Source organism: Rhodamnia argentea, chromosome 4 (assembly GCF_020921035.1).
Source record: "Rhodamnia argentea isolate NSW1041297 chromosome 4, ASM2092103v1, whole genome shotgun sequence".
NCBI classification, from domain to species: domain Eukaryota; kingdom Viridiplantae; phylum Streptophyta; class Magnoliopsida; order Myrtales; family Myrtaceae; genus Rhodamnia; species Rhodamnia argentea.
Genome location: NC_063153.1, coordinates 25918880 through 25946652, shown reverse-complemented (window position 1 = coordinate 25946652; position 27773 = coordinate 25918880). Strand labels below are relative to the sequence as shown.

Sequence of the window (27773 nt, the reverse complement as noted above, 5' to 3'; positions counted from 1 at the left end):
CTCTCTCTCTCCCCTCAATTATTACACCTCCTGTTGATGCCCGGCTCGAGGTCTGCCTTCTGCAGGGACGTTTTGAGTTGTCCTCTCTTTTCACACGATTTGTTCCGAAGTCCGAGCAAGCAAAAAGCAGAGCCAGACTTACGAGAAACCTCAACACCTCCAAAAAAACATGGCATCAACCAGTGGTTCCGGCAAGTCCGCGACCCAGTACGACGTGTTCCTGAGCTTCAGAGGGCCCGACACTCGCAACAACTTCACCGACGTCCTCTACGGGACTATGGTCCGCCAGGGGATCGTTGCCTACAGAGACAGCGAAGAGCTCCACGCCGGTGACCGGATCGACGATCTCCTCAGAGCAGTCGGCAACTCCAAGATCTGCATACCGGTCTTCTCCAGAGGCTACGCTTCGAGCCCTTGGTGCCTCCGTGAGCTCGCTCGTATGATGGAGCTCTATGAATCGACCGGGAAGCCGGAGATCCTACCCATCTTCTTTGACGTCTCGGCCTCTGACGTCAAGCTCAAGACGGAACTGTACGTGAAGGACTTGGACAAGTACGAGCAGAGGGCCGGAGGCGACAGCAAGGAACGGTGGGAGGCGGCTCTGAGAAAAGCGGGTCAGATCGTAGGATGGGAAGTACAAGGGAAACCGTAAGTAAATGCTTATAACTTTTTTCAAGCTTCGGTCGATATGCTATTCTCTCTGTGTTCTTTTGAGCAGGAGTGAAAACAAGCTAGTGGCTCGAAATTAGATATGAAGTATGTTGGTCGCTGCGTCATATACAAACCGGTTTTTTGGTACACGAGCAGTAAATTTCATCAGGGGAAAAAAAAAAGCCGGGTCATTGTGGCTAATGATAGTTATGTGATTTTGATGTAATTCTAGAATGACGTCTGTAATTTGGTCCGCAAAGAAATATCTTCTTTCTCAGAAATAGGAAGTAGTAGTGAGATTGTTATTTTGTTTTCTTTACTAAAAGTGTTTGGTTTGTGGCAGATACGTTGAAGTTATTGAACTTGTTGTAAGAGAGGTTCTGCTTAAGCTGAAAGTAAAACAAGTACATCTGGACAGCAAATTGGTTGGGGTAGACGAACGAGTAGAGGCCATAATGGAGTTTTTAGATGTTGACTCCAGCACTGGTCTGCGTTTCGTTGGAATTTGGGGAATGGGTGGGATCGGTAAGACTACTCTCGCTAAGATTGTTTTCAATAAATTATGTCCCTGCTTTGATGGCCAATGTAGCTTCATTGGGAACATCAGAGAATTGTCAATCAGAAATGGCCTAGAAGATGTGCAAAAAAAGTTGGCAACCGACATTTTTGATTCTAGATTTGTCGAAAAATTTATCAACGCTGATGAAGGGATAGATACCATAAAGAGGAGTGCTGGTTCTAAGAAAGTTCTCATTGTCCTAGATGATCTAGACAAGAAAGAACAGCTCAAGAAACTGGTGGGGGGGCCTGACACTTTTGGCTCGGGGAGTAGGATCATCGTTACAACAAGGGATAAAACGATTCTGGATGAAGTAGAGGGAATCTTAACTTATGAAGTAAAGCAAATGGATCAAGGTAAAGCACTAGAGCTTTTCGGTTTGCATGCCTTTGACAATGCCTCTCCTCCCGATACTCATCAGATTCTCTCTCGAGAAATTGTATCTGCAACGGGGGGACTCCCATTGGCTCTTGAAGTCATAGGTTCCTCTCTTCGTCGCCAAAATGAGGAAATGTGGAAAGAAATGCCAGAAAGGTTGAAGAATGTACCAAATAATGAAGTCCGGGATAAGTTGAAGATAAGTTTTGATGCATTAGAAAATGTGGAAAAGGAAATTTTTCTCGATATCGCATGCTTCTTCATGGATGAAAAGAAGTCACGAGCAACCTATTTCCGGGATGCTTGCGGTCTATACCCACACATCTCATTGAAAAAACTTAATGATCTGTGCCTAGTTAAAATTGTTAGGGATTCGACCGAAAATATGAATACATTTGGGGATGATATTATATGGATGCATGATCACCTGAGAGACCTTGGAAGATATATTATTCGCCAAGAATGTACCAAGTATCCGACCGGGCGCGATGGGTTGTGGGATGACAAAGAAGCTCCGAAAGTAGTAAGGTCGAACAAGGTAAGGTAAAAGTAGATTTCTTACGTTATTAACCGTACAATTGCTTTCCTACTTCCCATTCAAAAGATTCCTATTGGCAACTATGAATAACAAAGTTAATGTTTTCAAGCTCATTCTCATAGATGGTTTTTTATTGGCGGAGAAAGGATGAACTTCAAGCACTCAATCTATTTGGACATCATTCAGATCCCATCAGCATTACTCAAGAAGAACTTGAGAGGATGCCTAATCTGAAATTCCTCAAGTTAAGAGCAGGGGCTTTTGTTGGAGACATCAACAATCATCTTCAAGAGCTAAGATGGCTTTCTTGGTATTGTCCTCTGCGTTGTACAATGGCCAATTTTCACTCGGAAAATCTAGCAGTTTTAGAACTTTCAAACGTTGACTACGGCGAAAACCGGGGTGGATGGAACATTTTGAAGGTGCGAATTCGTACTCTTGTTATCTCAACACAGTATTCTCTCTTTGATCCTCCCCGATAATGTTTCAGCTACTTTTGCAGATGGCAAACAAATTAAAAGATCTTTCTCTCTCAAGATGTAGTGAATTGAAACGGACTCCCGACTTTTCTGGATGCCCGAGTTTGGAGAGATTGTCTCTTTCCAAGAATCGTAGCTTGCAAGAAGTTCACTCCTCTATTGGGAAGCTAAAAGATCTTACTCACTTGGACATTTGTTCTTGCGCGAGTCTTCAGAAGATTCCAGAATCAATAGGCAACTTGACATCATTACGGGAGTTGGATCTCTCATATACATCCATTGTTGAGTTACCCGATTCGATAGAAAATCTCAAGCGATTGAAGGTGCTGAGGATAATATGTTGTTCAATAAGGAGGTTACCTGCCAGTTTTGGAATGCTAGAGAGGTTGGAGGAGCTCTATGCCTATTGGTGTGGACTTGAAGGCGAACTTCCCGCTGAAATTGGCAAGCTATCGCGTCTAAGAATCCTAGACTTATCATCTACTGATGTTAGTGTAGTGCCGATGGCAATCAATTCCCTCACGCAACTCCAAGAGCTGCGTTTAATAGGTTGTAACAAGCTGCGAGAGTTGCCGGAGCTTCCCTCGAGTTTGAACTGTCTACATGTTCAATCGACATCATTGCGATTAGTTTCGGATCTCGGTAATCTCACGAATCTAGTGGAATTGCTTCTTCCAGAGGTTTCCTCGCTATCAATGGGGTTGGGTTGCCATCCTCGACTTGGAGAACTCACTTTTTCTGGCATGGATAGTTTCAACCCCGTCGTTGTTGGACCAAAACTTTCCAACTTGAAAAATCTGTCAAAATTATGTCTTGATTGCTCTCCGCGTAAGGAAATTCAACTCGACGGGCTTGAACTGTTGAGGGATTTGCGCGTGGAACGTTGCGAGTTTCTCAAGGGATTGTCGGTTATTTCATCAAGCATGAGGAAACTCTGTAAAATGGCAGTTTTGGATTGCCCAGAGCTACTTGAAATTCGATTTCGCAGTATGATGGAATCATTAGAGGAACTTGAAGTGGGAAGGTGCGGTCCCCTGCGATGGTTATATGGTTTATCAAACTTGAAAAAGCTGAAGACTCTAAAGATCTACCAGTGCCATGGGCTATGGGTTGTTGAGGGCCTTGAAGAATTGGAGCTTTTGAGTTTTTTGTCCGTTTACGATTGTGGATCGTTGGAAAGGTTGATTGATGTATCCAACTCAAAGATACCAAATGAATGCAGGATATTTGTATCAGACCATCATCCCCGTTATGGGGATTATGGAGAGATGATTTATGGGGATTATAGACAGATGATTCTTGAGAGGACGAGGAAGACATTCAACGAGGTGCGCCTTCCTTCTACCCTTCCCTTTATTGTATATTTTTATTTTTCGTAAACGCATATAGTAGGCATGACTTTCCGTCATTTTCCCTTCTTTCGTTCTCTTCCTTATTCTCTCCATCTGTCTCATACCCTCTTGGCATGTGGTGGTTCGTTTAGAATACAAAAATATTCCGTCAATTTTATAGTGGACACGTGTGTTATGAGTTGGTTATGTAATTTGAATTCTTCCACCTGTCAACCATCTAACGGTGAGTACGTAAAACTTTCTCTTACATTGACAAAATAAAGATCCTTTATATAAACATGAAAATGATCTTGGTTGTCCGAGTAAATATCTCTTAAAACAACTACACTTTTCTTCTAAAATTTAACGCAAAAAGAGATTAATTTATAGAAAAATATATTTGAAGCTAACTCAGTTTTGGTATATCTTTTTTCACTTTTTTTTTTTTCACTTTTTTCATGGCTCACCCAATTTTTGCCTTTTTCTCTTGTTCATGGAGCCTTGGCAAGTTTCTGGTGTTATTCGTTGAAAAGGTTGACTGAACATTTCACACATAAATATAGATCTCTCTCTCTCTCCCCGACGTACTTCCTGATTAATTATGAACATTTGACACATAAATTAGATTCATTAACGAGAGGTCTGAAAATATCAGAATGAAAAAGACAGCCACAGCAACCATTGTTTATCGAGAATTTTCATGGGAAGTAAATAAACCTGTACCAAATAAGATGAGGAGCAGTGTTTATACATTTAGTGCGACGACATTGCGGGCTCGCTGATATGTTGGTGTAAGAACGTGCATTGCATCTTTAATTGTTAGCTGGATGGTAACTCATGAATGTGTCGTCTAACCCACTTGACCGTAGTCATTGCAGCTACGGATCAATTATGTCATGCTAGTGACGGTAGACTCTGTAATTGGCACATGTTAATCTTAAGCAATCGTCGATCCTCTCATGCCCGATGATTGTGCTGTCATACGCTTGTTTGTGTGACTGGCTTCGCCCTACGGGTTCACAAATGCTTGTGAAGCAAACGATTGTGATGTTTGGACTTTAACGGCATGATGATTAGATCATTTTCTTGTCCTCCAATATAGGTAGAAGACTAATTCATCTTTTCCTGTTCTAGGAGAGGATGAAATGGAAAAAGATTCGGAGGATTTGACGAAGGAGAACGACAGCATTGATTGTCCAGATTTGGAAGATTTGACGGAGCAGAACGACAGCATTGTTTGTCCAGATTTGGAAGATTCAACAGCGGAGAACGACAGCGTTGACTGTTCCATAGGCATATTAGAATGTATCTGCAAGCCCTTCTGGTTTATTCAACGAAGGAGGACAGCTCATGCGAGAATGCAGGAAAATGCAGACGTGGAGTCAGGATAAGCTGAATGGATCTCTATGCATTATGGTTAAGGGTATAAAAGCTAAATCGATTGCTCCAAGAGAATACTTGCACTCTTCTTGGAATACTCAAGTGCGTTGGGGTCGAAGGACAAGTTTCCCGGAAACAGGAAAGCAGTTTGCATATGAATTCTACTCTGCTTTGAGGATTTGCTAACTCTGCATTCGCTTAACTCATTCCCTTGGTGAAGATCTGTTGAGAATATTTGGCCGATGAGGGCATATTTGTCTATTTTTCTTTATTATTTTCTGAATAACAGCTATAAGGGCAATATTGTAATTCTTGATTTTTTTTACTTTATTATAAATAGATAGCTTGATGTCACATTGACCTAATCAAGCATTCAATTTTGTTTTTTTCTCTCAACATGGTATCAGAGCAAATGCTGAACCGAAACCCAAACCCTAATTTCTTCTCTATGCAAGCATTCTTTTCTCTCTCTCTTCTCGTCTTCCCCCTTTCGCACCACAGTTCTTTCTCACTTTTTCCTTTGCTCTCTTTCAAAGCGTAGGGCAACACTTATGAGGTGATTTTTTGAATCTAGTGTCTGCCCTAAATCTCACTTCTATGAGATAAATTAAAACTTCTTTGCGGTTTGCGACATGTGGTTCATCCTTTTCTGCGATTTTTTGGATCTTCTTAATTGAGATTGTTTTTGCCTTGCTGCTTGGCCTACAATTATCTCATTGCAAAGACCAAAGTATTGCGATCCGTGGAGAATTATCGATTGCTTTTTCGAGTTTTCAAAACCCTAAAAAAAAAATCGATTTTTTGCCTTCCCTTGATCCGATTTTGCAGATTTTTGGAGGACAAATTCGGACTATTAACGGAGGACTTTGCGGTTTGCGATAGGTAGTTCATCCTCTTCTGCGATTTTTTGAATATTCTTAATTGAGATTGTTTTTGCCTTGCTGCCGGCCTACAATTATCTCATTGCAAAGACTAAAGTATTGCAGTCCGTGGAGAATTATCGATTGTTTTTTCAGGTTTTCAAAACCCTAAGAAAAAAATCGATTTTTTGCCTTCCCTTGATCCGATTTGGCAGATTTTTGGAGGACAAATTCAAACTATTAACGGAAGACTTTGTTCCAAGTTTTTGGTCTTTTTTGGCAAGTTTTTGGTGGTTTGATTATTCCTTTCGCCCTGTTCGAATCGACTTGTAAGACATAATGTCCGAGGGTTCGGCTCTACACCTACTGGAGATAGTCGTACATATTATATTACTTTTGTTGCGATCCTCGTGAAGCTTGACGGCACAAATTATTTGATATGGTCTCGATTAACATTCTTGATCATTGCGGGTCATGGGCTTACAAGACATATCAACGGCACTTCTGTGATGCCGACTCGGACTTTAGATCGAAACTTAATACGAAAGCATTTGCGATAACTACCTTTAAACTAAAAGATTTGTAATTTGAATTTAAGTTCATTCATAAAAATTGAAAATCATAAAAAAATCCAGAAAATTCGAAAATTTTTAAAAAAAGAAATCTTCATGGCTCATCTTTAAATCCTCTCACAAAATCTAAAAAAAAAAAAAAATTTAAAAAAAGATATAGCAAGATATGCTTTCTTAAAAAGCACATCTCATAATCTTTAGATAGATAGGATTTTCTAGAAATCCTATCTTATCGATTGCATCTTTGAATGAAAATCTTTTCAAATCCATCTCAATCTTTAAAAGATGTAGGCTTAGGGTTTAGAGAATTTCTTAAATTTTGGGGCTTAATGCAAATTAAATTCGAAAACTTTAAGATAATCTTGAACCAATTCACTCTCATTTTCCATTAATTTTTAATTTCGAAAATAAAAAAAAATACAAAAATCATAAAAAGAAAACCTAAAAAAAATGCACCTTTGAGCCTTAAGTCGAAATTCGTCAAAAATTGCCAAATTGAACATTTTTCATGAAATTGGTACCGAAATGGCATTAATTAAAAAATTATTGGAACCAAGTCCCGAACTTAATATCTCCGGTTCGTAGAAGAAATTACTTCTCCCACTAATTTACCTATGTTTCTAATCGACTTATCAAAAAACGATTAGTGACGGCTCCGAAAAATTAGAAATCTTTTGCAAGATAATGACTCGAACCATAAGTCACGATTTGGTAGAACTTGGGAGTGTTCGAGTTATGTTAGTTAATTTAATTAATTAATATGGTAATTCATTAACCTAAAATTGGAAATTTCGAATTTTAGGTCGCAACATCCCTCCCGATTGCTCGGCCGCGGCCACCGATGAGCTTCGAGGCCATCGGATCTGGTGGCCTTGAGGTTGTTGGCCTCAGCTAGCTCGAGGCTTGCCTAGTCTCGGTGAGCCTCACCCGAGGCCCACAAGCCTCAAGTTCATCGGCTTCGCATGAGCTTGGATGCCGGATTTGGTGGCCTTGCATTGTTAGGCCCCAGCCATTATCTCTATTGCAGGTGTTGGGGGGCAGTGCTATGGAGGAAGAGGAGAAGAAGTTGGGTTTCAGGGTAAAATGCACCCCCATATCTGGTGGCCTCGGATAGATTTGGCGGCATTTAGGATCGTTGGCGGCCTCGAGCAAATCTGGCGAGCCTCGATCTTGCCTTTCACCAATGAGCTCCATGGCCATCGCGTCGCATAAGGAAGAAGGAAGATGATAAAACGAAAAAATAAGAAAAAATAAGAAAGAAATATAAAAATATAGAATTAGCAATTGAGCTGACTGTTCTACCAAGTGAGATGGTGGGACGGTCAACTAATGACCACAAATATCGTTTGTTGAATTTGGATCACTTGCTCGTCCGATTTCATCATTTTGATTGCCCATTCCTTTCCCCCCCTGTTTTTTCTTTTAACTTTTATATGTTTTTATTGTAAGCTAAACTTAGAAGATAAAATTATAATAGGGTTCACACAATCAAATTTCTAATGAAACATATCCAATTAACAAGTATATCACGTAGATATTTGGTGTGTACATGTCGGCATGGACTTTTGGGTGACAAGCATACAAATATGTGGTGCGCGTGAGTCCGTCACTCTCATAGAATGTCATCTTAGCTTTTCTCAATTCTTAATAACTAAAAAAAAACATAATTATCTTGTATACCTTGTCTTCTAATTCCAGCTTGCAATAAAAAGATATAAAAGTAAAAGAAAAAGCAAAAAGGAAAAAAAAAGAATGTGGAGTCAAAATGATGAAACATGATTAGCAAGTGATTCGGTTTCAATAAACGGATTTGTGGTCATTAATTGACTGTCCCACCGTCTCACTTAATGGAATAGTCAGCTAAATATTTTTCAATATAAAATACCAACTATAAAATATAATTTAAAAATTCATTTTTTGTTTTTTGCCTAAGATAAAATCGTGAAAGTGAATCCTTACCAAAAAAAAAAAAAAAAAAAAAAATCGTGAAAGTGAAATCATTTTCCAATGAAAATCAAACACGCGTAAATGTCTTTCATCACATATTGCCAAACAAAAGAAAATAAGCCGTTTTCTGAGAAAATAATTTTCTGAAAAATGAATTCCAGGAAAACGTTTTCGGTGAAACAAATGCACCTGTAAGAAGAGAATTCTGATTGATTCATCTCATTGGTTGGGCCAAGCTTAACGAATATAAGAAATATTGGGCCCAATAGGTAAGGTCAAAGCTCATAGAGCACGCCACCTTGTGAATAAGCGCAGTATAGTAAGCCCACGATCTTCCTCTGCAGGATGCCAATGTCCTTTGGCAATGTATACTCTCTCTCTCTCTCTCTCTCTCTCTCTCTTTAGCCTCTCCTTTTGGAAAAATACATTGACCTGGGCATTAGAGATCCTCAGCGGACAAACCTCCGGCGACTTCAGTTTTCGGCGTGCTTTTCGTCCGTAGCAATTGGGCCCTTTAACCTTTAGTCGAGGACTTGCTTGGTTCGCGCGTCGACAAAACTTATTCCTACTAACTAGACTCCGGCATGTTGATCCACGCTTCTAAACATGTTCTCCACGTCCAATTATGCAACGGGGCACATTTAATTGAAGAACTTGAAGGGAAAAAAAAAAAAGACTTCTTTATTTCAATACTGGCAGCTTGAGGTAAGCTTCTATCGAGAGAGCCCGACAACTCATAATTCGATCAGATCTGAATTTATAGCTCAACAACAACAAAATTTCCGGTTAAATGATTTAAGATTCGAATCTTTACTGCACACGGTTACTTCGCTTACTCTGTATTTTCTTCTTCCCTTTTCCTCTCATTCTTTCCTCCATTCATCACATCTCTCTATTTTATTCTACGCTCCCTCTCTTTTTCCTGCTCTTTATCTCCTTTGTTTTCTTACGCCCTCAATTGCTTCTTCCTTGTCCCACGTATTCCCCTCGTAAAAATTGTTAAAAAGTCTTAAGCCTATTGTACTTTTACTAATTTAGCCTTAAACCTTTTAATTATTCCAATTCAATCATAAACATTTTGCATTCGTTCTAATTTAGTCTATCTAACCAATTTTGACCGGCCAACGCTAAGACCGGCATTGACGTAGAAAACTTCTAATAATATTTTAATGTCTTTGAATTATTTTCCTTTTCTTTTCTTTTCTTTTTTTGGATAATTGGGCAATTACAATTCATCTTCTGGTTAGAGCTCATGTCGTTGCTTGAGCAGTTGAGTTTACTCAGCTGTCGACAATGGTTCGCTGAATGTGGTCACTCGTTTGTGACTTGTTATGGGTTTGGCACCCCAGCTTAGTTTTACGATGAATTGGATTTGACTTTTTCGAGCTTGATAGGGTCAAAACGTCCTTGTCTGAACGGAGACGTTTAATTTAAGCATTGAATGCCGATCCAGACCAAAAGCTCGATCCGGACGTGGGTATGGGTCGATTTCGAGGAAGAGGCTTTTGACGGATTCCTTGTAATCGGTTTGTGCATTCACATCATTTCCACATTTTCACCCAACCGAAGACGCAGCTCCAAGACCGAGCAAGCAAAAACCAGAGCCAGACGAGTGGGCGACCAAAACATGGCAGCAACAAACGGTGGTTCCGGTGCGTCAGTGACCAAGCACGACGTGTTCCTGAGCTTCAGAGGGCCCGACACTCGCAACACCTTCACTGATTGCCTCTATCGGACCATGGTCGGCCAGGGGATCATTGCCTATAGAGACAGCGAAGAGCTTCATGTCAGTGATCGGATGGATGATCTCCTGAGAGCGGTTGGCGACTCCAGGATCTGCATACCGGTCCTCTCCAGAGGCTATGCTTCGAGCCCTTGGTGCCTGCGCGAGCTCACTCGTGCGACGGAGCTCAATGAATCAACCAGGAAGCCGGCGATCCTACCCATCTTCTTTGACGTCACGCCTTCCGACGTCAGGCTCAGGACTGAACTGTACGCGGAGGACTTGGAGAAGCACCAGCGGAGGCACGGCAACGAGATCAGGCAACGGTGGAAGGCGGCTTTGAGAAAAGTGGGTGAGATCAAGGGATGGGAAGTCCAAGGGAAACCGTAAGTGGCAGTGAAAACAAGCTGGAGGGGTTCCAAATTTGATATCATACATTGGTCAATGCGTCCTACACAAACAGGTTTTTTGGTGTATGAGCAGTAAATTTCAATTCTCACCGAAAAGCGAGAACCACTTCACTGATTCCCATACTTAAGCAGGGCCATTTTGGCTAGTGATAGTAATCTAATTATAGAATGATGTCTGTATAGAAACATCTTCTTCCTTAGAAACGTTTTATCGGCTTAACACCGATCACATCCTGCGGAGTCTATCACTCCAAAATTTTCCTGGTTTTATAGAACTTACGTAGGACTAGAAACAGCGAACCACCTCAAATGCTATCTGCTAGGAAGTAGTAGTGAGATTGTTTGTTATTTTGTTTTCTTTACAAAAAGTGTTTGGTTTGTGGCAGATATGGTGAAGTTGTTGAACTCGTTGTAAGAGAGGTTTTGCTTAAGCTGAAAGTGAAACAAGTACATCTGGACAGCAAATTGGTTGGGGTAGACGGACAAGTAGAAGCCATAATGGAGTTGTTAGATGTTGACTCTGTCCCTGCTGTGCGTTTCCTTGGAATCCATGGAATGGGTGGCATCGGTAAAACTACTTTGGCTAAGATTGTTTTTAACAAATTATGTCTTCGCTTTGATGGCCATTGCAGCTTCATTGGGAACATTCGAGAATCGTCAAACAGAAATGGCCTAGTTGATCTGCAGAAACAATTGGAGTCCGACATCTTTGATTCTAGATTTGTAGGCACTCTTACCAACACTGAAGAATGGATACATGGCATAAGAGGGAGAGCTGGTTCCAAGAAAGTTCTCATTGTTCTAGACGATCTAGACAAGAAAGAACAACTTAAGAAACTAGTGGGGAGACTTGACACATTTTGTTCTGGGAGCACGATTATCATTACAACAAGGGATAAGCGGATTTTGGATGAAGAGGAGGGAATCTTAGCTTATGAAGTAAAGCAAATGGATCATGACAAAGCGCTAGAGCTTTTCGGTTTACATGCCTTTAACAATATCTTTCCTCCTTATGCTCTTCAGAGTCTCTCTCGAGAAGTTGTGTCTGCAACCGGGGGACTCCCCTTGGCTCTTGAGGTCATAGGTTCCTATCTTCGCCACCAAAAAGAGGAAATATGGAAAGAAATGCTAGAAAGGTTGAATGTACCTCATAATGAAGTCTAGGATAAATTGAAGATAAGTTATGATGTATTAGGAGACGAGGAAAAAGAAATTTTTCTTGATATCGCATGCTTCTTTATATATGAAGAGAAATCATGGCCAACCTATCTTTGGGATGCGTGCTGTTTATACCCAAATAGCTCGTTGAAAAAACTTACTGATTTGTGTCTAATTAAAATTGTTAGTGAGGATCAAATATGGATGCATGATCAGCTGAGAGACCTTGGAAGAGAAATCGTTCGCCAAGAATGTACCCAAAATCCGAGAGGGCGTAGTAGGTTGTGGAATGGCAAGGATGCTCTAGAAGCAGTAAGGTCAAAAGAGGTAAAGCTAAAAGTAGGATCCATATATTAACGACAATATGATTATTTTCCCACTTCTCATTTAAAAGTTTCCTTTTGGAAATTCCAAAGGAAAAATTTAGTGTTTACAAGCTCATACTCATTGAAGGTTTCTACTGGCGGAGAAAGGATAAAGTTCAAGCACTTAATGCAGATGAACATCGTTCGGATCCCATCAGCATTGTGGATGAAGAACTTGAGAGGATGCCTAATCTGAAATTCCTCAAGTTAAGAGCAACGACTTTTGCTGGAGACATCAACAATTATCTCCTAGAGCTAAGATGGCTTTCTTGGTATTCTCCTCCTCTAGATCATGAAATGGTCAATTTGCACTTGAAGAATCTAGTAGTTTTCGAACTTTCGGACAATAAAAACACCGAAAATTGGGGTGGATGGAACATTTTGAAGGTGCGAATTCATACTTTTGTTCTCTCAACATAGTATTCTCCCTTTAATCCTCTCCGATAATATTTGAACGACTTTTGCGGATGGCAAATAAATTGAAAGTTCTTTCTCTCTCCGAATGTATAGGATTGAAACGGACTCCGGACTTTTACGGAATCTTGAGTTTGGAGAGACTCTCTTTGTTACTGTTCAAACCTGCAAGAAGTTGACTCCTCTATTGGGAAGCTAAAAGGTCTTACTCACTTGGACATTAGCTGGTGTAAGAGTCTTAGCCATTTGCCTGAAGAGATTGGAGGGCTGATGAATTTGAAGCACCTCTCTATCAACCAGCGCCACAAGATGGAGAAACTTTCATTTTCTGTCGGGAAATTAGCATCATTGTCTGAGTTAGATATATCCAAAACTAACATTACAAGTTTACCCGATTCCATTGGCAATGCAAAACACTTGTCATCCCTTGATCTGTCATACACATCAATTATGGAACTTCCAATTTCTATTGGAGAGCTTACGCAACTCGAGTTCCTTTCACTCCATCGATGCATAGGGTTGAGGGAGCTTCCCGAATCAATAGGCAACTTGACATCATTACAAAAGTTGTATATCTCAGAGACAAGCATTGTTGAGTTGCCCGATTCGATAAAAAATCTCAAGCAATTGAGGGTGATGAGGATGGAAAGGAGTTTGACAAGGAAGTTACCTGCCAGTATTGGAATGCTAGAGAGGTTGGAGGAGCTCAATGCCCAATTTTGTGAACTCCTTGCAGGCGAACTTCCATCTGAAATTGGTGGACTATCGTCTCTACGTATCCTAGATATATCATATACTCATGTTTGTGCAGTGCCGACGACAATCAATTCCCTCACGCAACTCCAACAGCTAGATTTAACATATTGTAATGAGCTTCAAGAGTTGCCAAAGCTTCCCTCGAGTTTGAACTGCCTACGTGTTCAATCGACATCATTGCGATTAGTTCCGAATCTCGGTAATCTCACAAATCTAGTGGAATTGTTTCTAGCTAACAGATTGGGACGAGGACTTTCTTGGGTATCAATGCCGATGCAAACTCGTCAATTGCAATGGGTTAAAAAGTTATATAAGCTGGGGAAGTTGAGCTGGGACCTTTTTTATGTTCCTATTCCATTAACGGATTTGGCTTGCCTAGCTCGGCTTAGAGAACTCACTTTATATGGCATGGGCAGGTTCAACTCAGTAGTTGTTGGACCACAATTTTCCAACTTGAAAAATTTGTCCAGTTTGTGTCTTGATCGCTCGCAACCGAGGGAAATTCGACTCAATGGGCTTGAACTATTGAGAGATTTGGCTGTGAGAAAGTGCATGATTCTCGAGGGATTGTCGGTTATTTCATCAAGCTTGAGGAAGCTCCGTAAAATGACAGTTTCAGGCTGCCCAAAGCTACTCGAAATTCGATTTCTCGGTGCGATGGAATCATTGGAGAGACTTGATGTTGAAAGGTGCCATTCCCTAGGAGGGTTGTATGGTTTATCAAACGCGATAAAGCTGAAGGCTTTATGTTTCTTCTGGTACACTGGGCTACCGGTTGTCGAGGGGCTCGAAGAATTGGAGCTTTTGAATAACTTGAAACTTGAATCGTGTGGATCATTGGAGATGTTGACTAATGTATCCAACTCAAAGATACCGAATGAATGCAAGATATATGTATCGGATTGCGCGGATTTACCGGATACTAAGGGCCGTGAGTTCGATTACGAGGAATACAGAGAGATGATTTTTGGCGGGATGAGGAAGACATTCAACACGGTGCGTCTTCCTTCTACCCTTCACTTATTTTTCAAATTTTTACGGTTCTCTGGAGAAATTTGTGGTAAAACGAAAAAATAATTGTTCCTAGAAACCAAACTAACCCGAAATTTTCTTTCAATTATGCATGAATCCGTATGTGGAGAAATGAATCTAAGGTAGAAGATGAGATCCAAAAATTATCTCATCTTCTTTTTTGATCGAACTAAATGTCACTTGAGTCAAGCTAAATTTCAATTACAGAATATCTACCCTCAAGGAATGGGCTTGTTTATCTTAGACGCATAGACGCAATTGTGGAGAAATGAATTCTCAAAACAAAGAGAGATGCCTGTAGAAAACATATAATTCATGAGATCTGCTTATCTAATCAAACAGCTGAACATATTGTTTTATTTTCCTGATAGCTGAATCTGATTGGAGAAAAATACAAAGTAACCAAAAAAATGTGGGTGAAATATGTATGTTTATAATAGGTACATATTCGTTTTAAGCTACATCGATGGATAACTAGGTCGAGTTCATCAAGTTATTTTTATAGATATTTGTCAAAAGCTAGTAGCTCTATGGATTATGCTAGATGTACTAGCAAATGTTTGCATAAGCAGTTTTCACAGTGATGGGTAACCGAGGGGAGTAATCTACTCATATATGAAGGGATATAAGTTATGTTATACTTTAAGTGCGAATTGAAGCATTGTAATGTTTCGAACTTAGAAGCAGATGGATTAGATGATATTTAAATTTTCTTATGCTACAATTCTTGGGGAAGACTAATCTATTTTCTATTGTACTAGGAAGATGTAATTAATGGAAGCAGATGCAGAAGAATCAATGATGGAGACCAACAACTGCTATCCTCAGTAGCTATAGGGTCTCCGGACTTTTGGCATGAGCTCGGCTCTAGAAGTAAGTTGCTGCTGTTAGAATGAATATATTGTCATCCCGTCACACGAGCTACCATCTGTTAGCTTACCTAAATTCAAAAACTAACAGGAATTGAACTACGTCTTTGGATGCTTTGCTGATATAAGTTTGGATATGATTTCATCAATTAGCTTACCTCGATAGTACAAACAATCTTGCAGGTTTGAATGACATTCAGTCTCCTCCGCGAACCACATCATCAGATGTTTCCAAGTGTTCATGCTCAATTTTGTAAACAAAATATGACTGATTCAAGTGATGGAGAGATGAATGAATTCACAATGTGGTCGAGTGCGGGAATCTTGTGAAATTTTGAGAAGTAATGGAGTTTGCTCTGAGGACATGTCGCTCCTCTCCCAGGTCCATCACCGGGGAAGTTTGTTGTCGACATGTCCGAGGTAATTAACTCTGTGTGAAAACCCAATTGTGCGCCACATTGATTTGCGATGGACATAATACTTTTCTCAAAAGTGCGCAATATGAAAATACTTGGACTGGGGCAAGTTCTAGGTATCAGTATGTTCAACTAACAATTTTCCAACCCGAAGAAGCCAATTTTAAACAGCTAAAGAGAAGATTACCTAATTCTCCAGATAATCTATAACTTCAGAGTCAGTTGCTGTACTTTTTGTCAATTTTTAGGTCATATGCAGCAAGGCACTGTTTCTTCTTAATTTTTTGGGTAGATTAATGGTTCTGCCAAAGTAGCTCATACAATTAAAAATGCAAAAAAAAAAAAAAAAAAAGGACAAATGAAGGAAAAATTGAGACTGATATCATCTGATAGAGTGATATCATCTGATTACCTGCTAGACCTTAAGCTTTGGGCCATAGGCCAATGAGGGTGTAAAAAAAGAATCCTGCTTGATTTGTCGAAGCTCATAGTACACATGAACTTGAAAGAAAAAAGAAAGTGGAATAATGAGATAGGAAATTAACATGCCTCTTGACGAAACTCTTCTTTCTTTGCAGATGCAGAGGAGAGCTCTATTGCTATGTGTTATTGTTCAAGTTCCTGGGAATTGGACTCTTGGACTTCACTGCATGAAGCAGGCCGCTACGGGATTAGTTTCAGCTTTATGCCGAAGCTAGTTTGGGATGGTTCCATATATAGTATATTGAGAGCTAGGAGCGACTTACTGCATAATCAAGTTACTCCTTCTGTTGGTTCTGTGGTGAAGTCTCTTATGTTTGCAGAAAGACTCGGCATCAAAGGGCAATAGCTGCTACAGGAAAAAGTTTGAATCTGATTTGGCATCGGTGAACTCAGCTTTTAGCAACTAGTCCTGTAACTGTTTTGGATATTTGGGCAGTTGTTATTCATGTTCTGGTTGGAGCTGGTGCTGTTGCTCGAGTATGTTCCTAGCTATCTGTTGTACTCAGCTGCCAGTAATGGTTTGCACTTTGCTGTATGTGATCATTTGTTTGTGACTTGCACCGGATCTGGCTTCCCAGTATAGGTTGATGAAGACATGAATTTAACTTGCCCATAAAAAAAAAAATTGTATATGGGAATATTTTTGGTGCTTGACAGGGACAAACATCCTTGTCTGAACAGGGACATCTGAATCTGAATCTGAATCTGAATCTCCTTGTGGGCGCGGGATTTAAAAAAAAAATCAGATAATGTCGGGATTAGCCTTTGAATGAACTCTTAGTCAATATTCAAAGTTAGTCGTCAAATTTTACTTTTAATCGATTTGATCCCAAGAAGGCTGATTGCGAAAACAACTTTTCGAGTCATTTAGAGGTCTACATGTATGTACCTGGAAGATAGTCTAAAAAGTCCTAAACCTATTGTATTTTTGTCAATTCAGTTATAAACCTTTTAATTTTGTCAATTCAGTCTTAAGTCTTTTTACCTTTTGCCAATTAAGTCCGTCCGACTAATTTTGGCTGGAAATTACTGATGCGGATTCCTGTCGTCCTACGTGGCACGACCGGCACCGAAATGAACTATTTTTCAAAAATTTTATTAATTTTTTGTCTCTCTTTTTCATTTTTGTTATTTTTTTTTCACTTTTCTTTGTTTTTCCTCTCAGCGGCCTCTGAGTGTCACCAGGCCCTGGTTGGCCGCTGGCGAGGGCTGCCTAAGTAGGAGATGTCTTTACTTGGTTCGAGCCACGGTGGATGTGTCTTTACTTGCGTTTTTTGAATCGTGAGTGAAGAGTGATAAAGGAAATGTGATGCAGGGGAGGAGTTAGAGGTTATTCATTTCATTTCAATTCTCTGGGACCAAAGTTTTCAGCTGCCAATTTATTAAGGGTGCATGAAATCCATCCAGAAACATAATTTCTGTTCCAAACTTATTTCTGGAACTGAAACTTGTTTGGTAACGTAATTCTATTTTTCTATTTCTGAAACAAAAAGTTGTTTCAGAAATAGATTTGAAGAAGAAATAAGAAACAAAAATTTTCTACTTTTCCGAGAAACAGAAATAGAAATCTCACTTCTTCTCAAACACCCGCTGCCACCGACCACCACGTGCCGGGCGCCGCCGCCGCCGGTCGCCGGTCACCACAGCCGCCCCCCGCCGTCGACCGGCCGACACATTTTTTTAGAAGTAGAAAATTTATGTCGGTATCAAACACATTTTTTTGCTCAAAAACTCATCCAGAAACAGAAATAAAAAAAAACTATTTCTAGCCGAGAAATTTATTTCGAAACAGAATGGTTATCATTCACCCCCTTAATTACATGTTGGAAAGTTATGACATCTGAAACATATGTACATCAAAGATTCTTGTTCTATAGGGGGCTTGGAGTGAGCCGATGGGGCCTAAGAAACAACCAAACATGCCACAACCGAGACAAACACATTCTGTCTACTCATTCGATACTAGTTTTGAGGCCCGTGAGCTATGTAATGTCGTTTTCATTTAGGATTGTCTCTTTCACAAAAAAAAAAAAAATAGTGATATGAAAAAAATATTTCAAAAAAATGATCGTTTGTATCGCTTACAAAATGAATGAATGAAAAATATTTTCATCGTTTACCTAAATATTTAGACACAAATTGTTGTTAGTAATGAAAATATCTTTCATTGACTAACTATTCCAAGCGATATATGTAATCATTTTTAGGAAAACAATTTTCAAATTACTCGTTTTTCGCAAAATAAAAGAAGTCTTAGCTTTTGCTCTTGTGGACAATAATTAACGGTCACCATGATTGAAACTTTCACTAGCCCGACAACCAGTCCGACGGCCCGTTACTACCAGCCCCAACCACTGGCACCACCACATCTCCTCCATCACCTAGAAGCCAGGCTTCATATCTCGGTGTTAAATTAGTAGTCATCTCTAGTTATCAATTTCGGACAATCTCTTCTCTTGTGTCCCTCCTCGTGAGACTTTTTATGGTGCTACTGCGATTTGTATTTACCTTTTCTATTGGACCGCTTACGTTGATCTCTTCCCCGAATCATTAGTCTTCGCGCTACATCCCACGCTATACTGCCATCTCACAACTTGCTCGGCCACTCATTAAATAAAAAGGCAGATTTTACCTCTTCAGGGTAATAGATGTCCCTATAATAGTGAATCAATATAGCGCTCCCACTCTAATAGAGAAAGCCGACGACGTCATGCCTCATTTTTCGTCAGCTAAAATTGCTCCGACATTCTTCAAATATATCATGACTTTGTTAAAATTGTGTAAGCGGGCTTTGATGGAAGCACCTTCAACATTTCGTTATATGGAGGGCTTGAAGTTTGGCCCACAACCCCACAACATCTTTGTCATCGACCAGTTCTAGTAACATCTCATCCGATAGATCCAGTAGGATTATACTCTTTGCTCTCTCCATAAACTCATCTTTATCAGCATTTTCCGACAACATTAGACTTGCTATCCAATGCCTAGTCCAGTTATTAATAGCGCATAAATCTCTCTTCACCACCCAAGTTGTTCCTTTTGTTGAACTTCTCAACTTCTATTTTTACTCCAGGCATAATTACAACAACAGAACTTCTAGACAACAATTCGATGACCAAAAGCTCCAAATTTGCTGGCTCCTTGTTGCTACGCTCACTCTATTTTATTTCTACCCCTTTTCCTCTCTTTGCTTTCTCAAGCTCATTCCCTCGCCCTCATTTTCTTCTTCCGGGTCCCACGTGTTCCCGTTGCTTTTCTAGCTCCAAGTCCGAGCAGGCAAGACCAAGAGCCAGGCGAGAAATCTTTTGGGAGGAAAACCCCCCCAGAAAACATGGAACCAACCGGTGGTTCCGGCGCGTCGGCGACCAAGTACGATGCGTTCCTGAACTTCAGAGGGCCCGACACTGCAACAACTTCACCGACTGCCTCTACCGGACCATGGTTGGCCATGGGATCTTCGCCTACAGAGACAGCGAAGACCTTCACGCGGGTGATCGGATCGACGATCTCCTGAGAGCGGTCGGCGACTCCAAGATCTGCATACCGGTCCTCTCCAGAGGCTACGCTTCGAGCGCTTGGTGCCTCTGCGAGCTCGCTCGGGCGACGGAGCTCAACGAATCGACGGGGAAGCCGGTGATCCTACCCATCTTCTTCGACGTCACGCCCACCGAAGTCAAGCTCAGGACGGAACTGTACCTGAAGGACTTGGAGAAGCACGAGCGGAGGCATGGTGGCCAGATCAGGCAACAGTGGGAGGCGGCTCTGAGAAAAGTGGGTGAGATCAAGGGATGGCAAGTCCAAGGGAAACCGTAAGTAGTTGCTTTATTGATGGAACTCCTTTCAAGCTTCAGTGGAAGTGCTATTCTCTTATTGTTCTTGTAAATGGCAGTGAAAACAAGCTGGAGGGGTTCCAAATTTGATGTGAAATATATTGGGCGATGCGTCGTATACGTACCGGATTTTTTTTTTTATGAGTAGTAAATTTCTTTTCACACAGGAAAAAAAAAACAGAGCCAATTCACCAATAAGTGCGACCATTTTGGTTAGTGATAGTTATATGAGTGAATTTGATCTAATTCTAGAATGATGTCTCGATTTGGACCACAAAGAATCATCTTCTTCTTTCTCAGAAATAGGGGGAAATTGTAAGTTTATCGGCATAACTCCAATCATATCCCTCAGAGTCTATTACAAAAAAAATTTCTGGCCTTATGGAACTTACTTGAGATTTGTAATAATGATCCAATTCATTGCTATTTGCTAGGAAGTAATAGTGAGATTGTTATTTGTTTTCTTTTACTAGGATTTTTTTTTTTTTTTGTTGGCAGATACGGTGAAGTTATTGAACTCGTTGTCAAAGAGGTCGTGCATAAGCTGAAAGCAAGGCAAAGACCTCTGGACAGCAAGTTGGTTGGGGTAGACGAACAAGTAAAAGCCATAATGAAGTTGTTAGATGTTGATTCTGGCACTGGTGTGCGTTTTGTTGAAATCCATGGAATGGGTGGCATCGGTAAAACTACTCTCGCTAAGATTGTTTTCAATGAGTTATGTCCTCGCTTTGACAGCCAATGCAGCTTCATTGAGAACATCCGAGAATCATCAAAAGGAAATGGCCTAGTAGACCTGCAGAAACGGTTGGCATCTGAAATCTCTGATTCGAGATTTGTAGAAAAACTTACCAACACTGATGCATGGATGGATAGCATAAGAAGGAGAGCCGGCTCTAGGAAAGTTCTCATTGTTCTAGATGATTTAGACGGGAAAGAACAACTTAAGAAATTAGTGGGGGGGCCTGAAACTTTTGGTTCTGGGAGTATTATTATCATCACAACAAGGGATAAGCGGATTCTAGATGAAGAGAAGGGAATCTTAACTTATGAAGTAAGGGAAATGGATCTTGATAAAGCGCTAGAGCTTTTCACTTGGCATGCCTTTAGAAGCATCTCTCCTCCCGATATTCATAAGAGTCTCTCTCGAGAAGTTGCATCTACAACCGGGGGACTTCCATTGGCTCTTGAAGTCATAGGTTCCTCTCTTCGTGGTAAAGGAATAAAAATATGGGAAGAGATGCTAGAAAGGTTGAAGAAAGCACCTCATAATGAGGTCTGGGAAAAGTTGAAGATAAGTTACGATGCATTAGGAGATATGGAAAAAGAAATTTTTCTCGACATCGCGTGCTTCGTCATGAATGAAAAGAAATCAAGTGCAACCTATTTCTGGGATGCTTGCGATCTATCCCCACATATCGCATTAGAAGAACTTACCGATTTGTGTCTTATTAAAATTGTTAAAAGTGAAGTTATATGGATGCATGATCGGTTCGGAGACCTTGGAAGAGACATAGTTCGGCAAGAATGTTCTCGGAATCCGACAGGGCACAATAGGTTGTGGAATGGTGAAGAAGCTTTGAAAGTAGTAAGGTCAAAAGAGGTAAAGTAAAAGCAGGAGCCATACATTATCAACTGTACAATTGTTTTCCTAATTCCTATTTAAAAGTTTCCTTCTGGCCATTCTGAAGGACAAATTTTATGTATGCAAGCTCATGCTCATTGATGTTTCTATTGGCAGAGAAAGGATAAAGTTCAAGCTCTTGATTTAGTTCAGCATTGCTCGGATCCCATCAGCATCGTGGATAAAGAACTTGAGAGGATGCCTAATCTGAAATTCCTCAAGTTAAGAACAGGGACTTTTGTTGGAGACATCAACAATTGTCTCCTGGAGCTAAGTTGGCTTTCTTGGGATTCTCCTCCTCTAGATTGTAGAATGGCCAATTTGCACTTGGAAAATCTAGTAGTTTTCGAACTTTCAGACAACAGAAACACTGAAAACTGGGGTGGATGAAACATTTTGAAGGTATGAATTCGTACTTTTGTTCTCTCAACATGGTATTCTCTTTTTGATAATGTTTCAGCGACTTTTGCAAATGGCAGACAAATTGAAAGTTCTTTCTCTCACAAGATGTGAAGGATTGAAACGGACTCCAGACTTCTCTGGATGCGTGAGTTTGGAGAGACTGTCTTTTTATCACTGTCCAAACTTGCAAGAAGTTGACTCCTCTATTGGGAAGCTAAAAGGTCTTACTAACTTGGACATAATTTGGTGTAAGAGTCTTCGAACTTTGCCTGAAGAGGTTGAAGGACTGGTGAATCTGAAGCTCTTCAGTACGAGAGGGTGCAAGAAATTGAAGAAACTTCCATCCTCTATCTGGAAATTAGCATCATTGTCTAGGATACATATATCATCCACAGGAATTACAAGTTTACCTAATTCTATTGACAATGGAAAACACCTGTTTCAACTTGATCTAGGAGACACGCCAATTGCGGAACTTCCAACTTCCATTGGAGAGCTTACACAACTTGAGTACCTTTCACTCTATCAATGTCCAAATTTTCAGGAGCTTCCAGAATCCATTGGCAACTTGACATCATTAGAGTATTTGTATCTCTCAGAGACAAAAATTGTTGAGTTACCTGATTCGATAAAAAATCTCACGCAATTGAAGGTGATGTGTATAGAAGGGACTTTGATAAGGAGGTTACCTGCCAGTATTGGATTGCTTGAGAGGTTGAAGGAGCTCAATGCTCGTCATTGTAAAGAACTTGAAGGCGAAATTCCCCCCGAAATTGGTAAATTATCGTCTCTACGTATCCTAGACCTATCAAAAACTCGTATTCGTGCAGTGCCGATGACAATCAATTCCCTCACGCAACTCCAAAAGCTGGATTTAACGGATTGTAATGAGCTTCAAGAGTTGCCAAAGCTTCCCTTGAGTTTGAAGTGTCTGCGTGTTCGATCAACATCATTGCGGTTAGTTGCGGATCTCAGAAACCTCACGAATCTAGTGGAATTTCTGTGTCAAGGCTCTGGACAAGCACCTGGTCAGGCATCTAACCCAATGCAAACTGTTCCATTGAGCTTGTGCCTTCCCGAGCCATCAATGGATAGTAACTCAGTAGTTTTTGGACTACAGCTTCCCAACTTGAGAAATTTGACCAGATTGGATCACTATCGCTCTCCACTGAGGGAAATTCAACTCGATGGGCTTGAATTATTGAGAGATTTGGCTGTGAGAGAATGTGAGTTTCTCAAGGGATTGTCAATTAGTTTAAGGAACCTTCGTCAAAAGGAAGTTTTTGATTGCTCAAAGTTACATGAAGTTCGATTTCTCGGTAAAATGGAATTACTGGAGAAACTTCATGTTAAAAAGTGCAATTCCCTAGGAAAGTTGTCAAGTTTATCAAACTTGAAGAAGCTGAAGAGTTTACTGGTCGACGAATGCGATGCGCTAAAGGATCTTGAGGGCCTTGAAGAATTGGAGCTTTTGTCTTTTTTGTCTTTTGTCAGGTGTGGATCGTTGGAAAGGTTGACTCATGCGCCCAAATCCAAACCAAAGATGCCTAATGGATGCAGGATGTATGTACTGGATTGCGCGAAATTCCAAGGTCCTAGTCGTTCTACTTTCAGTTTCGAGGATTACTGGAAAGATGAAATGAAGAAGAGTGAGACAGCTTCATAGTTAAATTTGATGCAAAGCTTGACTTGAGCGGCAACATTTAATGATTCATCTGTACATCAGTATCACATCAAAGATACCTAATGGATGCAAGAGGTATGTACTGGATTGCATGAAATTACCAGGTATTAATGCTTCTACTTCCAGATATGGGGATTACAGGAGAAGATAATGTGTACACCCGGAGGACCACGTCAGCATACTCCTGATCAACTCAACAATGGACACGTGTCTTCGCAGGTGGTTCAATTGTCAGAAGTTTTGACTTTCCCACTGCCCAGTGCTCTGACCTTGCGGGCCCATTTATAATCAATCTATCTCTCGGAGCGATGGTAAGGCTCCCACTTCTTGTTCTTCTTGTTGAGCTCAATGCTCTGACTGTTCCTAGATGTCCTCCAGCTTTTTAAGTTGTCTTCCAGGAAGTTTACCGAAATAGCTGATGCTGGACATCCTAGGCTTGGTCATTCACTCGGGTTCCTCATAATGCTTAAAATGATTTTTAGTACGCTGTATTGTAGACTTGGGTCAACCATAATTGTGAAAAATGAAAGCGGTAGTTGGGGTTGACGCAAGGTACTGTTCTCGGACATTGTTGTAAGGAATGAATTGTAATGCATAACAAGTCTCTGTTCTCGGACATCTGGAAGGCATGATGCTTGGCTTGGTTAGGTCTTCGCTTCTCTAATATATAATTTATTTTCAAAAGAATTGCTCTAGGCATCGGGGGTTTTCTTTACTCAATCCGGAAGGCAAAATTTAACAGGGCTATCTTGTTGTTCTTGGTAAAAAAAGATTTTCTGCCTTTTTCTGTCTTTAGAAAGGTTGAAAGTCAAGTTATTGTTGGGATGAGTCCTCCCAATGTCCTTAAGATACTGTAGAAAGATGTGTCATCTCTCTGACGTGAGTGTTAAGACTAAACAGCGTTTATCATACTTTCTGAACCGAAAGAAATGAGATGTCAAACGAATGAATAGTAGCTGACCTAAGCATTGCTTTCTGTTTACTCATACTTAGAAGAGGATCTTCATCAAACCTCATTCTTCAAAAGACATGTATTCATATCTTCCAAAGAATCCAAAAGGAGGGTGGTAAAAGGATGACTGGTGAGGCAAATGCAAATCAATATTACCGCAAGACAAAATAGAGTGGATTCTTAAAAGCCATTTGCAAGGGACATTTTATACAATTACAGATAGAAAGATGAAAGTAGGCTCCCAAATTAGAGAAGCCCTCTTCATCACTTTCCAGAATGTACTGTTTCTAGTCCTGCTGAGGAGACACAATAAAATGTTCGATTTCACTGCATTACTGTTTAGTTTGACATGGATGAAGTTGATAAGTCCATTTTACTGTTATACTCAAAACAATAATTGGGCCTTTAACCTTTTAATCACCAGTTTGAGGTGTATCCTGCTATGAGTTTAACTGAAGGTTCTTTAAAGGTCTTCTGAGTCCTCATCTTGATGATCCTAAACTTTTGCTTCCAAATCAACCTACGAGCATGGAAAGGTAGAATTTTGACTTTATCAATTGCTCAGGATCCTTAGTAGTTGGAGCGTAGTGACACAGCTTTTGCAGACAATTTTTAAAGATTCCAGCCATGGTTAGTTCTTAGAAGGAGACTTCTTCATGTTTCATGAATTAATTAGTACTCTAAATTTTCAAATTTTCAGGAGCACCTGCAAGGACAGTAGGATGGCTAGGATTCATCCACACCAGTTTCTTGAAGGAATTATGGCCCAACTCTGTGTAAGTGTGTTTCTTCTTCTATAGATTTACGATTTCGCAATAGTCTCTTTAGAATTATGTGAAACCAAGATGCCACTTTATTCATTACCCTGCTACGCTGGTCTTTTGGTATTGACAAGAATTTATGCCAATCAAGCTCTGATTTTGAACAATTAAGAGAATTTTATCTCGGGTACCTTTTCTAAAAAACTCCTTCCCACCTTAAATTAGTTGACTGGCTCAGTTCCTCTCCTTTTCTATTTAGTGCTGTGAGGTGAGATGTCTTCAAAGTCCGGATTTATCTCTCTCCACTCTGCTTGTGATGCTGTGTGAAAATAGCTGGAGATTAGAATGGGGTTTTCTTTTTGGTGGGGGATCCTTGGATTCTGTAAGAACATTTGCAGCTGTTCATATAGCTTGGAGTTGAGATGATTTTTCTCCTCCTGAGGGATAGAGGGAGGATAGTTATTAATTGAATCATGAATTACCTTCGTTCTTCGGTAAAATCATGCATAGAGTTGGCCTTCTTACTGAATGAATTGTAGTTATGTGAATCATGGATTATTTGCAGTATCAGCCTTAGTGTTTACTTGTCATGAATAATGGTTTTGAATTGATTATTTGAAATTAATGCGAGTTTCTATCTATATGTATTTCAATTTGCACCTGCGTACTACTTTTACTGATAATCTAGGTACTACCACCATTTGGGGCATAAACTGTTGAATGTTAGTAGTATTTGGAGCGAGATATACTGGTTTAGAGCATCTCCATATCCTGGTCAAAACAGCTTGCAATGCGTTCATTTTTGGGGACATGGGAAAGGTTTGATGTCTCTAGAACCAGCAGCGCATATTATCGACATATGATCCCTTTCTCTTATTTCTGCCATTTTCTGGTGTTGCCTTCACACAATGGAAGATGCCATATGTAGTCGTATTGTTTACAATGAATACAATGCATTTCACTCAGGTGAAGAAAATTCATTAGAAATCATTTGCAGGATATTCTTGAACTGCGTGCTGTTGCTTAATTTACTGAAAATAACCTCCACTGTTTAACTGATCCTTCTGTCAGTCTCCTTCGCTTATTGGTAAGCCCTAAGATATGTACTCTGCCGCAAACTCTACTGCTTCTAGGTGTGAATTCAAGACCCTAGATTTTTGGTTAACTGGGCAACTCCGTTTGTAGTTTTGTGCTGTCTGCGAGGACATCATCTCTCTATCTATCACAATCTCCAAATCTAAAATGTTTGAGAAGTACCCTGTGCTTATCTGTGTCATTGTTATTGCGTGACAGACTATATTTTGCATTGCAGGATGAAGCAGGTGGCTCGAATGAGTACCACAATTTCCAGCGTTGCCCTCTTAATACCACCTTTCTGCTTTTTAAGGACTTGCAGAGCATTGATATTGTCTTATACGTAGGAGATACATCAAATCCAATTGGATATCTTTCGCAGTGAGAACAGTTTGAGCCAATTGCCTCAAGTGTTCCTTACGTGATCATAAGGTTTGTCTTGGTTTTTCCTCTTCCTCCCATCCTACTCTAGGCACAGAGGTTTTGCGAATGTTGAAATTGCAGTTACTCTGGAGTCATCCAGCGGTTTCTAGTGGGACTTACTAGTTTTGTTTTCCAGTGGTAATCATGAACCAGATTGGCCTGGAAGTGGATCCTTTTATGGAAGTAGGGACTCAGGAATGGCTGAAACAATGTTTTATGTTCCTGCAGAGAACAGGGCTAAGTCTTGGTAAGGAAAAGAAAGAGTGCATCGTGATTCGTGAGTTCAGCTTTTTCCCGTCTAACGAAATGCCAGGCTATACTGAATGTTGGTCTGTGCTGGATACAGAACACGACTGGAGGGAGGAAACGTAGCAATACAAGTTTATCAAGCACTGTCTAGCATCTGTTCATAGACAAAAACAATCATGGCTGGTTTTCCTTGCACATCGGGTGTTGGGTTATTCTTCTGGTGAGAACTGTGATGGGGAAGGATCGTTTGAAGAGCCAATGGGCAAAGGAGAGCCTTCAAAAACTTTGGCAGAAGTTCAAGGGTGACATTGCCATTTATGGCCATGTTCCTAATTATGAAAGGACTTGTCCTATTTATCAGGTATACATGTGTACTTTATTCTGTAAATGGAGTTTCATCTCATCTATAATTGTTCCACTGTCATCAAGTTAGCACTTGGATGTCATGTCAATCTG

The 27773-nt window shown here is 40.3% G+C and overlaps 4 protein-coding genes and 1 long non-coding RNA gene across 6 annotated transcripts in view; 4 read left to right on the top strand and 1 right to left on the bottom strand.

The window, feature by feature from the left end:
• The first annotated feature begins 151 nt into the window (after nt 1–151).
• On the top strand, nt 152–21762 carry LOC125314547 (disease resistance protein L6-like). 2 transcript variants are annotated; one of them, XM_048277082.1, is made up of 3 exons: nt 152–648; nt 1782–1786; nt 21646–21762. In XM_048277082.1, the coding sequence occupies exons 1-2, from the start codon at nt 170–172 to the stop codon at nt 1783–1785; spliced, it is 483 nt and encodes a 160-aa protein (XP_048133039.1). In that variant the 5' UTR covers nt 152–169; the 3' UTR covers nt 1786; nt 21646–21762. The 2 variants fall into 2 exon arrangements, with proteins under 2 accessions (XP_048133039.1, XP_048133038.1); XM_048277081.1 differs by lacking the exons at nt 1782–1786; nt 21646–21762 and adding an exon at nt 12203–12278.
• On the bottom strand, nt 4415–4703 carry LOC125314559. Its single transcript, XR_007198026.1, has 2 exons — nt 4544–4703; nt 4415–4507 (listed from the first exon to the last, which is right to left on the bottom strand). It is a non-coding gene; the product is annotated as an uncharacterized LOC125314559 (long non-coding RNA).
• LOC115753990 (disease resistance protein RPV1-like) lies at nt 12660–27149 on the top strand. The gene is made up of 4 exons (XM_048277046.1): nt 12660–12738; nt 22245–24169; nt 25511–25586; nt 26884–27149. Exon 2 carries the CDS (start codon nt 22245–22247, stop codon nt 23838–23840), a length of 1596 nt encoding a protein of 531 aa, XP_048133003.1. The 5' UTR covers nt 12660–12738; the 3' UTR covers nt 23841–24169; nt 25511–25586; nt 26884–27149.
• LOC125314864 (leucine-rich repeat protein soc-2-like) lies at nt 13036–15449 on the top strand. The gene is made up of 2 exons (XM_048278106.1): nt 13036–14517; nt 15315–15449. Exons 1-2 carry the CDS (start codon nt 13036–13038, stop codon nt 15447–15449), a joined length of 1617 nt encoding a protein of 538 aa, XP_048134063.1.
• The window catches only part of LOC115754017 (disease resistance protein RUN1-like), a 309474-nt gene continuing 301286 nt past the window's right edge, over nt 19586–27773 (top strand). The window contains exons 1-2 of the mRNA XM_048278105.1: nt 19586–20130; nt 20650–21751. Of these exons, the coding sequence (XP_048134062.1) occupies nt 19760–20130; nt 20650–21751 (1473 nt within the window). The 5' untranslated portion in view covers nt 19586–19759. The remainder of the gene's footprint in view (nt 20131–20649; nt 21752–27773) is intronic.